Raw genomic sequence first — 14,283 nt, forward strand, 5'->3', positions numbered from 1 at the left:
TAAAAACCCTCCCCTCAAGTTCAGATTACAACAAAATCAACCAATAAAAGCTGCAAAGCCAACATTAGCCTGTGAAATACGTCATCTTTATTCCATTGCTCTTCTCTTACGGCGCTTAAATATCATCTTTGTATGAAATCATTTTCTCCACCTGAGTGAAGTTCTTCATGAAGGGTTCACATTTTGCTTGTTTGTGTAAATGAGAGCTGGCAGGTAAACGATAGCAAATCAGGTAAACGATAGCAAATCAGGTAAACGATAGCAAATCAGGTAAACGATAGCAAATCAGGTAAACGATAGCAAATCAGGTAAACGATAGCAAATCAGGTAAACGATAGCAAATCAGGTAAACGATAGCAAATCAGGTAAACGATAGCAAATCAGGTAAACGATAGCAAATCAGGTAAACGATAGCAAATCAGGTAAACGATAGCAAATCAGGTAAACGATAGCAAATCAGGTAAACGATAGCAAATCAGGTAAACGATAGCAAATCAGGTAAACGATAGCAAATCAGTCTGTAATCAAATTCAGTTAAAATGTTTGCAGGATTTTATTAACCAAAGTGTTCAATCACATGAAATAACGCGCCAGCATGTTAACGATACAGACCCCCCCCCCCCCCCCCAGCATGTTAACGATACAGACCCCCCCCCCAGCATGAACTCGTTTCCATTAGCACTAGCATGTGGCTAGCTGGCCAGTCCGCCGTTCATGACGTCACGCAGCAGAAGAACGTTTCATCAGGGCTTCGTGAACCTTTGAGAAAGCTAAACGGGCTAGCTGGTGGCTAGCTAGCTGCACCGCTAGCAGTGAGCTCTGACGTACCACAGAGGAGATCCTGTCCAGGTTCCGCCTGCTGAAGGTCCACATCCTCCTCCTCTTCCTCTTCCTCTTCCTCAGCCCGTTCAATGATCACAGTTTGAACCTGACACTCAATAATAATAATGACATTCTTCTTCTTCTTCTGCTGCTGCAGGTGTCGTTCTCATGTCGGACCAGTGGGGGCAGCAGAGCGCCGCTCGGCTCCGTGGAAGAAGAACGCATCATCTTTCTCTCTCCCGTCCCTGCTGTGTTGCTGCGGACCGGACCGGACCGGACCGGACCGGGTCGGACCGGACCGGGTTGCTCGTGGTAAATGTCTCCGTTTTTCAGGGACATTTCTGTGTAAACGAATCGGAGCAGCGGAGCCTGGCGGCCCGGAGGAGCAGCGACTCCGGGAGTCTTCCGCTCAGGCACGGAAAGCTAACGAGCTAACAGTGTTAGCGTCGTAAGAATGTCTCAAATGCTTGTGTGTCTGTTTCCGTCGTCGAGTTGCGCTGTCCTCCAGACACACAGTCTAGTGGTCGATCAAAGTGATTGGATGAATGATTGGACCTGTTCGAACCGAGAGGGGGAGAAACGATCGGGGCTACGTGCTAGCAGCGCGAGCACATGCTAACAGCATAGCATCATCGTTACTGAAATGCTGCCGGCTGTTCGTTAGCTCAGTGCTAGCAGCGCGGGTCCAGGTACAGGTGTGTGAGGTCAGAGGTCAGACTGTAGTCTAAACTCCCATCCATCCGTTCCAGGTGATGACGCCCATACGGATGAAGCTGCGTGCTCGTCGGCGTGGCAACGAGGCCGGTGATGGCGGCCAGCCGGAGGAGGGCGAGGAGCGCAGCAGGAGGAAGAAGAAGAAGACGGCCGCTGCTCCCGTCGGCACCTCCTCGTCTCCTCCTTCGTCCTCCGCCTCGGCGCGGGCGCTGATGGCGGCGGAGGAGGCGTCGCCCGACTCCAAGTGCCCGATCTGCCTGGACCGCTTCAACGAGCCGGCGTACCTGGAGCGCTGCCTGCACCGCTTCTGCTTCCCGTGCATCCGGGAGTGGTCGCGCAGCAAGGCGGAGTGTCCGCTGTGCAAGCAGCCGTTCGGCGCCATCCTGCACTCGGTCCGCGGCGAGGACGACTTCAAGGAGTACACGCTGCGGCCGCCGGCCGCCAGCAGCGGCGTCGCCGCCACCGTCGCCATGGTGGCCGCCATGGCCTCGGCGGCGCGGAGCAACCACCAGATGAGACTGATGCTGAGGAGGCACCGAGGGGCCGGCGCCGGGGAGACGACCACGAGGAGGCGGAGGAGCGGCGTGTGGGCGTGGTACCTTCATACTCCTCCTCCTCCCCACCCCCCCGTTGCTGAGGAGGACAGCGATGGAGGAGACCTGGAGGAGCAGGGGCCGAGGGGAGGGGCTCCAGCGACGGAGTACGGGGTCATATTTGAGGGACTCGGGGAGGCGGCGGCGCCGCTGGGCGGCGACGACCGGGAGTCGCGGCGGCTGATGAGTCGATTGGCGGCGCGGCGGCAGCTGCAGCGTGAAGGCGGAGCCATCCGGCGGCTGAGGGGGCGGGAGATGGTGGCCTTGCGCCGCGCCCTCTACCGGTGTGGCGTGCAGGTGCGAGGCGTTGCCGGGGTCACCGGCCCGGGGCGACGGCAGTATGACCTCACAGCCGAGAGCTTCCACCAGAACCCCGCCCACCTCAGCAGGCTCCCGCCCTGGCTGCAGCGGGAGCTTACAGTGCTTTACGGCGTACACGAGTCGCTAGTGGGCGTCGTCCAGCGCATCATAATGGCTCGGCTTGCACGCCACGGCCTGGAGGACACGCCCACAATAGAGGAGGAGCTGCGACCTTTCCTATTGGCCCGTACCGAACACTTCCTGCATGAACTGCTCAGCTTCGCACGCTCGCCGCTGAGCCTGGAAGACTACGACCTGCAGGCGGTGTACGAGCCGCCGGCGCCGGCGCCGGACGGCCCGGACAGCGCCTCCGACGGCAGCTCCGTCATCGCCATTTCAGAGGAGGGGGAGGGGGAGGAGGGAGGAGAATCGCACCAGAGGACGGCGGCCGCTCATGATGACATCATCCACATTGGAGGCTGTCTCAGCCCGCCGGCCTGGGATGACGAGACTCCAGGCCCCTCCTACTTCAGCCCCGCCTCTCAGGAAGCTGCCAATGAGGGGGAGGAGGAGTGTTTGATCGTTGGCTACAAGAAGCCGCTGGCGGAGCGGACGCCGGAGCTGGTGCAGCTGTCCTCCTCGGAGGACGGGGGGGGCGGGGAGGGCGCCCTCCCCCCCCTCGCTCACGCCCTCCTTCCCCGCCTCTCCTACACGCCCCCCATCCCCCCCTCCACATCACGCTCCCATGGAAACGGTCTTGACGGCGAGGCCGGTGGGCGTCGCTCTCGCGGACGCTCCTGGTCCGACAGCTCGGACCGAAGCAGGAGTTTTGTCTGCTCGCCGCTGGGGGAGAGCGAGCAGCGGCGTGGAGACGGAAGGCCGCCCCCCGGGGGGGCGAGGGAGGAGAGGAGGACGAAGAGGAGCAGGACAGGTCGGGAGAGGAAGAGGGGCACGCTGTCCAATCCCAACCGCTCCATCTACCCCGCCTTGATGCGCCGGCGCTCCCGCTCCTCCTCGCCGCTTCACTCAAGGGAGGGGGCCGGCTCGCCGCCGCCGCCCAGCCCGTCCGACTCCAGCTGGGATTACCGCTGTTCCCGTGTCTCCCCCCTCACCTCCTCCTCTTTCTCATCAGCTACTTCCTCATCCTCCCCTCAGCCGTGGTCGCGGAGGCCGCCGCCCACTTCGGTCTCCACTGACGACCGCAGCGGCGGCCGCCATGTGGAGAAACCCGGTGGGAAGAGGAAGTACAAGAGCCGCCACCTGGACAACGACAAGGACCCCACCTGGAGGCCGAGCAGCGGCCCCCGCGAGGAGAGGAGGAGGAGGAGGAGGAGGAGGAGCAGGAGCAGGAGCAGCAGGAGGAGGAGGAGGAGGAGGAGGGACGTTCACAGCGATCCGGGGGGAGACAGGTGAAAGCAGACACTTCCTGTTTCTCTTTGTCAGGTAAGAACTGCTGACATCATCACTGTAGCTCCGCCTTGTTTCCCCAGGGAGGGGCGGAGTCCCAGCGTGGAGATCATCTACGAGGGCGCCTGCCTCTCCGGAGCCCGCCAGCGGCGCAGGGACCGGCAGCGCAGCAGGTACGGCCCCGGCCCCGCCCCCGCCCCCGCCCCCCCACACACAGGTAGCAGCGGCATCATCAGGTGGTCACTTCCTGCAGACGGCAGAACCCGATCAGCAGCTGATATCGATCAAGTATCAATACTTTAGATCTGGGAGGGGGGGGGGGGGGGGGGCAGATCCAGGAACAGGTGAAGAGGGGCGGGGCATGAGTCAGACGAGACCAGGGGGCGGGAACCTTTTAGGCTGAGAACCGAAAATATGTTTCAAACTAAATACGAGGAATGTTCCCCGTAGCCCCCCCCCCAGCGTAGCCCCCCCCGGCGTAGTGCCGTGGGGGGGGGGGGGGGCGTAGTTTTTATAATTAAAGGTTTGTCTGCGAGCCAGATGCAGCCATCAAAAGAGCCACATCTGGCTCCTGAGCCAGAGGTTCCAGACGACATTGTTAGGGGGCGGGTCCTAAGCCAGAAGCAGCACTAACCTGATACTCGTTGACCAATCACGCGGTCTTTCTCAGCCCCCCAGTCGTCATCACGCTGGACAGCGACAGCGGCCATGATGTCATCGCCAGCAGCAGCCCGGTCAGCAGCCAGCAGACGGTCGACTTCTCGGAGCTCCTCCCACTCCCGCTGCTGACCGCCGCCGGAGTGGGCGGAGCCTTGAATGCAGAAATCGGCGACCTTCCTGACGACATCCTGGACCGTGGATCTATTGGGTCAGACGGCGAGCCGGTCGGCCAATCGGAGGCTGCCCTTGCCGTGTCCGGCGTCGAGGACGGCGGGGCGGGGCTTCAAGCAGGACGTCTGTCCTGGACCGCTGGACCCGGTCCCACGCCCGACCCGGGTTCGCCAGATGGCAGAGACCAGACTCAAGACTTGGACTTGTTTCGCTCCTCCCCCGCCCAGGGTGAGGGTTTCTCCCCGCCCCTGACCCGGGACAGTCCCGTGAGGTCATTACAGCACGAGGACGCCGGGAGTCCTCCCATCGGCGCCGCTGTGGGGGCGGAGCCTCCTGGAGAGCCGGGAGGACAGCCCGCCACATTCAGCTGTCCTGTGGACCCCCTTTCTTCCCGTCCTCTCGTCCCTGGGGGACTTGGGGGACTCGATCCATTCCACAAGTCCTTGGTCCGGGTCTGATGCCGCCCCCCCCCCATGTGGGCCGTCACCGCAGCCTTAGCGGTCCTAGGGAGCCCCCCCCACCCGTCCGTCCGGGCTGGTCCCGACCCGGACTCCAGCGTGTTCCCTCGTCCCTTCGGGGGCCTGCGCCCCCCCCGGTTGACGCCGGCTCTGTGAGGACAGAAGACGCCATGATGGTGAGGGTTCCACCCGTTGGCGTCTGGTTCTTGCCCCCCACGGGTCGCCGCCCTTCCTGCGAGGCGCCGTCTGAGGACGGCTTGTCTTGCCGTCGGCCGCCGCCCATCTACCCGCTTCCTGTCCTGGGGGGGCGCCGGAACCGGCCGGCCATTGAGTTCCACTCAACCTGGACTGACGGGCTCAGAACCCGGCGTTGGCCCAGTCCAGGAAGCGGGAGCGCCTCCTGGTGCCGGTCGAGAGAACTGCTGAAGGAAATGTTTGTTTGTTTGTTGCAGCTCCTGTCAGTGTTTGGTTCTGATACAAGCAGGGTCAAAGGTCACATCAGGTTTCTGATCAAATCCTGGTCACATGACTCCGTTCATAGGCCGGGGTTGAATTAAAAGAAATCGATCTTTCTTCTTGTACACTTGATCATTGATTGATTATTGGAACACCATCGATGAGCAGTAGCGCCCCCTTCGCACCACTAGATGGCGCCGTCCTCCACCTCCGGGCCGATCGGCCCGGGGTGGGGGCTGAGGTCATTAAGACGATCAGGGTTCGACCTCGCGTTCAGACAGGAAGACCCCCCCCCGACACACAGGAACCAGAACCTGAAGAACCCGGCACCTTGTTAGAACTCGTCCACGGCGAAGCTCTTTGATGAGCCTGGTGGGATGGAGGTCGCTTTTATTGATGAGAGATCAATAACAGGAAGTGGGGGTGGGGATGCGTTCTGATTGGTTCTCTAGTTTATAACATTATAATACAGAGACGTTTATTTACAAACAAAAATCAATGACGTCACAGCTGCCTGTACGCAGGCGACGCCCACATTCTACAACACCGTTGTTCGTGCTGTTGCCAGGCAACACAGCACACCGTTGTCAGGGACAACCAGCTTCTGTCTGTCTCAGCCCACACACACGCGGCGTCCATCTTGTGGCGTTCACACGCACACGATGATGCAATCAGCTGACATCCATCTTCCTGTCACACTTTATTACAATTCAACACAACCAAATACGTGAGGGGGCGGAGCAAACGCCTCCTTCCTCCCTCTCACCGGCAGCGGGAGGAAGAGGAAGGGGAGGGGCATCAAAAATAAACAAAACCGTAAATAAACGTTCCCTCCAGTTCATCCTGCGCTGTGATTGGCTAATGCCCATGTTCCTTGAATTAGGCTCGGTCTGATTGGCTAAGGTGCTGTGAGCAGGAGGGCGGAGTCTGCCTTCCGCAGTACCTCCCCTCCCACAAACAAACCCTAACGCCATTCACGGCGGTGATCTGTGACATCATCAGTGACATCATCACAGTTCTTGTTTCTAAATCGATCCTGAAGGAAACAATGAAGCGAAATTTCTGCACAGGAAAACAACCGCAAAGGGAAAGGGGCGTGGCCTGTAAAAGGGGGCGTGGATCACAGAATGTGTTGGAAACAGTGGACTGTTCTGATTTCGTTCTACAGAACTCCCCGGAGGTTCCTGTGAGATCCGACTTCAGAACTGCTGGTGGACCCGCCTCTTCCTGTTGGTCCGGTCTGACCACAGGAACCGGTTCTGGACTCTCCTTGAGGTCCTGGTGAGGGTTTGACTATCGATAAAGTTCTGCTCACGCCGAGCCCGCGTGATTGACGAATACAAAAATACAACAAAGTGGTTCCTGTGTGGTCCAATCTCGTTCAGGACCAGCAGGACCAGCAGGACCAGCAGGACCAGCAGGACCAGCAGGAAGGATGACGGCGCCCTGAGGACTGGACCAGGACGAGAAGCAGCTCACCAACGGTCCGGGGACGCCTTTAGGTTCTCGACCAAGAGGTAGACAGAAGAGACGGATAACAGTGATGTGGTAGTTGTAGTCCTACTGTGACAAAGTTGTAGTCCTAGTAACGGTCCTGGACGGTCCCTCAGAGGCTAACTTGCGAGTTAGTTCAAACTGTTGTTTCCATGGTGACGGCGAGGGTCCCCTGGAGGCCTTCCTGATTGGCTAGGTGGGGGTTTATGGTTTCTAGGAGGAGGAGGAGGAAGAAGAGGAAGAGGAGACAGTTTGATCACATGGCATGACGGGGGAAACATTCTGGTCACTTTAGATCTTTCCTGTTTTCGGGTTGATCCTCGCTGAACGGTGGACCGGTGGGCGTGGCCGCCGCTCACCTGAGGTGGATTACCTGCTCAGGTGAGAGCCCTTCTGATTGGACAATGACTGAGAAGAACTTCAGAATCATTGAGAGTAAAGGATCCAGATGTCTTTAGACAATCAGGGAGGCTGGTTGGTGGGCTCCGACAGTGACATCACCGCTAGCCACGCCCACGCGGGCTCCGTTAGCGGCGTTCGTTGTGTGGTCACGTTTCCGTTTCTCTGCGGTTAGCCAATCAGTGACGGATGAACAGAAAGGAACGCCTCCAACAGAACTGCTGTGCCGTGACGTTGTTGATTAATTATCCGGCCATTATTATTGATTATTAATCATTATTCTTATTATTTAGCAGCTAAACAACTTTAATAAATGTATTTATTTATCAGGTTTATCATGAAGCTAGCGCTAACGTTTTTCATGCTAACGCCAGTCGGACCATCACATGATGCTAACATGTGCTACTTAGCTTGGCCAATGGGAACCTACTGTGCTAGCTGGTAGCGTTTGTTGCTAGGTAGCTGTAGCTTGCTAGCGTCTGCTACTATAAGAGAAAACAAAATACCTGTGAACAAATTCAAGGACAAATGGGAGTGTGGCATCGTCACACCAAAAGCTGATTGGCCAGTTTCTGCCGCCTGTCACCAAGCTGCCTGCTCCTCCTCCTCCTGCTCCTCCTCTTCCTGCTCCTCCTCTTCCTCCTCGCTGGTTTCCTGTCCCCGCTGAGTCTCAGATTATCGTCCACATCGTATTTAAATTCCTCTCCAAACTCCTTCCCGTAATGAATCCAAGCTGGGCTGGTTGGGTCACGTGACCTGGAGGCGGGACGCTAGAAGAACCAACGGAACGCCTCGCCGGTCGGGACGGACGGCGGCCGCTGGGAAAGACAGAGGACAGCAGGGTGAGGACCGCTGAACGCTACTGACCCTCTGATTGGCTGCTGGGAATCATGTGACCTCCAATCAACGAGCATCAGTCACAACCAACCAATCAGCAAAGAGACAGAGAGAAGCGCTCTGATTGGCTGACGGTGAAACAGACACAGAATGAGGCAAGAGTGTGAAACACCTGCACACACACACACACACAGACACACACACACACAGACACACACACACACACACACACAGACACACACACACACACACACACACACACACACACACAGACACACACAGACACACACACACACACACACACACACACACACACACAGACACACACACACACACAGACACACACACACGCACACACACACACACACACACAGACACACACACACACACAGACACACACACACACACACACACACACACACAGACACACACACACACACAGACACACACACACACACACACAGACACACACACACACACAGACACACACACACACACACACAGACACAGACACACACACACACACAGACACAGACACACACACACACACAGACACACACACACACACACACAGACACACACACGAGTGTGTTGATGCTGAGGGAACCGTTCATGGTCGTGACGCTTCCTGCTAATTGTAATCTGATTACCTGCTGGTATCCTGATTACACAACGGCTGTTACTGTCCCCAGAGAGGCGTGTGTAGCGATCAATGAGGCCGAACACCGTCGTCAATGAATTATTGATCACCGCTAATTCAGACACACGCACGCCACTCATCCGCGTGTGCGTGTGCGTGTGTGTGCGTGCGCGTGCGTGCCCTCACCTCCAGCGCCCCCCTCCTCCCCCCGGTTTCTTCTTCAGCTCTTCACACTTCCTGAATTTGCAGATCTGATGACCCGTCTTCCTGTTTCGACAGGAAGAGCAGACGCCACAGTTGATGAGTCGCCGGCACGGCCCACAAACGCCACACCGCTTCCTCTTCCTCTTGGCCACCGCGCCGGACGAGGATGACGAGGACGACAGGGACACGCCCCCTGCTGCTGCTCCCGAGGACGATGGCGAGGAGGAGGAGGGGCAGGGAGAGGAGGTGGCGTGCTGCTGGCAGTCCGTTAGCGCCCGCTGGCCGCTCGTCATCTGGAAGGCGCTGCCGGCATCTGTCGACCCCATCGCCATGACGATAACCCCGGGGGGTAATCCCAGCCCCCCCAGGAAGCTACCTCCCATCACTCCTCCACTATTGCAGCTCCCACTTTCTGATAGGCCCATCATATCCGGGTGGGCGTGTCCTTGTTTGTTCACGACGCCACAGTCCGCTCCGCTGCCATAACCAGGCAGGAAGTTCCCGTTGCTCGGCGTGACGGACTGGTGATGTGGCGTTCCCTGCGAGGCGGGGAGCGAGGAGGCACTGGGTCCCTGTTTCTCAGCTCCGCCTCCCTCGCCGCCCTGGTGCATGCTGGTACCGTGGGGGTGTGAGGAGGTCACGTGGGCCGGCGTCGCAGAGGGGTGATGATGGTGGGGGTGATGTGTCGGGGCGGCCGCCACGGGTTTGGGCCGGCCCCAAAACATGGCCGCGGGATGGTTCATGTTGTCATGGCAACCCCACGGGCCCGTAGCCATGGCGCCCAGCCTGGCTGCAGCAGGCGGGAACAAGGGGGTGGCCGCCGCCAGGCGCGCCGCCAGCTTGGCGGACTGGGGGAAGCGGGAAGCTGGCGACGTTCATGTTGACGTTGGTCTTGTAGAAGCTGGCGATGGACGACCGGTACCGGTCCATCTCCGGGCCGTAGTCCAGCATCGGCGCCAGGCCCGCCACCTGCAGCCAACGGGAGCAGACGCGTCACAACGTGGGCGGCGACCTCATCACGGCGACAAAAGGTCACGCTCACCTGTCCCTGTCCGCTGTATCCATGGTGATTAGGGTGATGGTGTGAGGGGGCGGAGCTTCTCTGGAGCATCGAGGAGAGGTCGCTCTCCACACACACGCCGCTGGTCATGCCTGACATGACGGCACACACGTACAAACACGCACACGCTTGCTTACGGAGGCGGCGCGGCGCTTCTCTCTGAAAACAAAAACAAACCATCAGAACGCCGTCCAGCGACTCCTCCCAAACCCGTTAGCGTTAGCTAGAACGCCGTCCAGCGACTCCTCCCAAACCCGTTAGCGTTAGCTAGAACGCCGTCCAGCGACTCCTCCCAAACCCGTTAGCGTTAGCTAGAACGCCGTCAAGCGACTCCTCCCAAACCCGTTAGCGTTAGCTAGAACGCCGTCCAGCGACTCCTCCCAAACCCGTTAGCGTTAGCTAGAACGCCGTCAAGCGACTCCTCCCAAACCCGTTAGCGTTAGCTAGAACGCCATCCAGCGACTCCTCCCAAACCCGTTAGCGTTAGCTAGAACGCCGTCCAGCGACTCCTCCCAAACCCGTTAGCGTTAGCTAGAACGCCGTCCAGCGACTCCTCCCAAACCCGTTAGCGTTAGCTAGAACGCCGTCCAGCGACTCCTCCCAAACCCGTTAGCGTTAGCTAGAACGCCGTCCAGCGACTCCTCCCAAACCCGTTAGCGTTAGCTAGAATGCCGTCCAGCGACTCCTCGCAAACCCGTTAGCGTTAGCTAGAACGCCGTCCAGCGACTCCTCCCAAACCCGTTAGCGTTAGCTAGAACGCCGTCCAGCGACTCCTCGCAAACCCGTTAGCGTTAGCTAGAACGCCGTCAAGCGACTCCTCCCAAACCCGTTAGCGTTAGCTAGAACGCCGTCCAGCGACTCCTCCCAAGCCCGTTAGCGTTAGCTAGAACGCCGTCCAGCGACTCCTCCCAAACCCGTTAGCATTAGCTAGAACGCCATCCAGCGACTCCTCGCAAACCCGTTAGCGTTAGCTAGAACGCCGTCCAGCGACTCCTCCCAAACCCGTTAGCGTTAGCTAGAATGCCGTCCAGCGACTCCTCCCAAACCCGTTAGCGTTAGCTAGAACGCCGTCCAGCGACTCCTCCCAAACCCGTTAGCGTTAGCTAGAATGCCGTCCAGCGACTCCTTCCAAACCCGTTAGCATTAGCTAGAACGCCATCCAGCGACTCTTCGCAAAGCCGTTAGCGTTAGCTAGAACGCCGTCAAGCGACTCCTCGCAAACCCGTTAGCGTTAGCTAGAACGCCGTCCGGCGACTCCTCCCAAACCCGCTAGCCTTAGCTAGAGCTGCTACTAGCTAGACAGCCGTTACTGTTAGCCCCCGCCCAGAACAGGAAGTGAAAGGCTTAATTTCTGCTGCAACAGATGGGTTCCACCAGGGGCAGCGTAGCCAGAATCAACCCAAGCCCCTCCCCTCCACCGCCCCCCTGTGGGCTGGAGTTCTCATTTTGTATTCAACCGTTGATGTTTTCTTCCTCTGTGGTCTTCTCGCGCTGCTCTCATGGCGAGTTGGAAATGTATGATGTCAAACATCTCTCATTCATGTCACTTCCTCTCAGCCAATCAGAGTTCAGATCCTCTGGGGGCGGCGGTTAATCCGTCACACCGTGGTTTCTTCTTCTTTGGTTTGTTTGGAGGGTAAACTGGAGCCTGTGTCGACCCACCGGAGGAGGCGTAGCTCAGACTGGACCGCCCCCACAGGTGCGTCCGACCTCTGACCTCCGGCCACACACACACGCATTAAATATGTACATGTGTGTGCGCGTGTCTATGTGTCTACGGTGTGTGTGTGTGTGTCTATGGTGTGTGTGTTTACAGTGTGTGTGTCTATGGTGTGTGTGTGTTTACAGTGTGTGTGTGTGTGTCTATGGTGTGTGTGTGTCTATGGTGTGTGTGTGTGTTTACAGTGTGTGTGTGTCTACGGTGTGTGTGTGTGTTTACAGTGTGTGTGTGTGTGTCTACGGTGTGTGTGTGTGTGTGTCTATGGTGTGTGTGTGTGTTTACAGTGTGTGTGTGTGTGTCTACGGTGTGTGTGTTTACAGTGTGTGTGTGTGTGTGTCTACGGTGTGTGTGTGTGTGTCTACGGTGTGTGTGTGTGTTTACAGTGTGTGTGTGTGTCTACGGTGTGTGTGTGTGTGTTTACAGTGTGTGTGTGTGTGTCTACGGTGTGGTGTGTGTGTGTCTATGGTGTGTGTGTGTGTTTACAGTGTGTGTGTGTGTCTACGGTGTGTGTGTGTTTACAGTGTGTGTGTGTGTCTACGGTGTGTGTGTGTGTTTACAGTGTGTGTGTGTGTGTGTCTATGGTGTGTGTGTGTTTACAGTGTGTGTGTGTGTGTCTATGGTGTGTGTGTGTCTATGGTGTGTGTGTGTGTTTACAGTGTGTGTGTGTCTACGGTGTGTGTGTGTGTTTACAGTGTGTGTGTGTGTGTCTACGGTGTGTGTGTGTGTGTGTCTATGGTGTGTGTGTGTGTTTACAGTGTGTGTGTGTGTGTCTACGGTGTGTGTGTTTACAGTGTGTGTGTGTGTGTGTCTACGGTGTGTGTGTGTGTGTCTACGGTGTGTGTGTGTGTTTACAGTGTGTGTGTGTGTCTACGGTGTGTGTGTGTGTGTTTACAGTGTGTGTGTGTGTGTCTACGGTGTGTGTGTGTGTGTCTATGGTGTGTGTGTGTGTTTACAGTGTGTGTGTGTGTCTACGGTGTGTGTGTGTTTACAGTGTGTGTGTGTGTCTACGGTGTGTGTGTGTGTTTACAGTGTGTGTGTGTGTGTGTCTATGGTGTGTGTGTGTTTACAGTGTGTGTGTGTGTGTCTATGGTGTGTGTGTTTACAGTGTGTGTGTGTGTGTCTATGGTGTGTGTGTGTGTTTACAGTGTGTGTGTGTGTCTACGGTGTGTGTGTGTGTGTTTACAGTGTGTGTGTGTGTCTACGGTGTGTGTGTGTGTGTCTACGGTGTGTGTGTGTGTTTACAGTGTGTGTGTGTGTGTGTCTATGGTGTGTGTGTGTTTACAGTGTGTGTGTGTGTGTCTATGGTGTGTGTGTGTTTACAGTGTGTGTGTGTGTTTACAGTGTGTGTGTGTGTCTACGGTGTGTGTGTGCCCCCCCCCCCCCCAGCAGGAACTAATTACCGGTCCGGTCCACCGGGCGCTGCAGCTCCGACAGAAGGTCACGGTGGCACCGGCCGCGAGGGAAAAACGACTCCCTTTGCGACACCCTGCTCCTCCTCCTCTCCTCCCCCTCAGGCACAGAGCGAGGAAGATGAGGAGGGGGAGGGAGGGGAGGAAGGTGGGGGGTCAATAAAAAAGCCAGAGCCGATAACGACCGATAAATACCGTGAAGACAGCATGCAGTCTGTCGGAGGAGGAGGAGGAGGAGGAGGAGGAAGATGAGAAGATGGACGGCGTGCTGCTGCTACTTACCGGGCCCGCAAGGAGGAGGAGGAGGAGGAGAAGAGGAGAAAGGAGAAGAGGAAGGAGACCGTCTGGGAATTAGCCCGCCACGGATCATGGCTGGCGGGGAAGGAGACAGAGAGAGGAGGGGGGGGCTGACAGGAGCACCAGGAGGGATTTGTCGGTCTGTCGGTACCGAGGAGGAGGAGGAGGAGGAGGAGGAGGAGGAGGAGGAGGAGGAGGGGGAGGAGGAGGAGGAGGAGGAGGAGGGGGGGGGTGATGGATAACAGAGGGGCGGATGGATAATCACCTGGGCTTGGCATGTGAGCGAGGCGGGGAGAGAGAGGCGTTAAATTAGCGGGTGGGGGGAGGAGGGGGGAGGAGGAGGGGGGAGGAGGGGGGGGGAGTCGACCCTGCAGGGGCGGGAAAAGACAGCGCCACGGGAGGGGGGCACGGGGGAAGAGTAATGGCGGAGGTTATGGACGGATACGTGCGTCGTTCTGGAGGGGGGGGGAGAGTGTGCGTGTGCGTGTGAGTGTGCGTGTGAGTGTGTGCGTGCGTGCGTGGCGGCTCGTGCCCTCCGTCGTATTTCCTGCTGTCGGCGACGCCCGTGGCGACGTGCCGTGTGCACAGCGTGAGCGCGAGACGAGGTGAGAGACGAGGAAGGTGATTGGCTGTCTGCCGGGG

The 14,283-nt window shown here is 57.8% G+C and overlaps 1 protein-coding gene across 1 annotated transcript; it reads left to right on the forward strand.

Annotated features, from left to right (window-relative positions):
• The first annotated feature begins 990 nt into the window (after positions 1-990).
• Positions 991-5,667, forward strand: LOC137911659 (E3 ubiquitin-protein ligase Topors-like). Its single transcript, XM_068756040.1, is given in 5 exon segments — positions 991-1,030; positions 1,156-1,235; positions 1,572-3,844; positions 3,920-4,009; positions 4,507-5,667. Coding segments are annotated over 5 exon segments (3,102 nt in total). The 3' UTR covers positions 5,126-5,667.
• The last annotated feature ends 8,616 nt before the right edge of the window (positions 5,668-14,283 follow it).

This window comes from Brachionichthys hirsutus, chromosome 23 (assembly GCF_040956055.1).
Source record: "Brachionichthys hirsutus isolate HB-005 chromosome 23, CSIRO-AGI_Bhir_v1, whole genome shotgun sequence".
Lineage (NCBI taxonomy): Eukaryota > Metazoa > Chordata > Actinopteri > Lophiiformes > Brachionichthyidae > Brachionichthys > Brachionichthys hirsutus.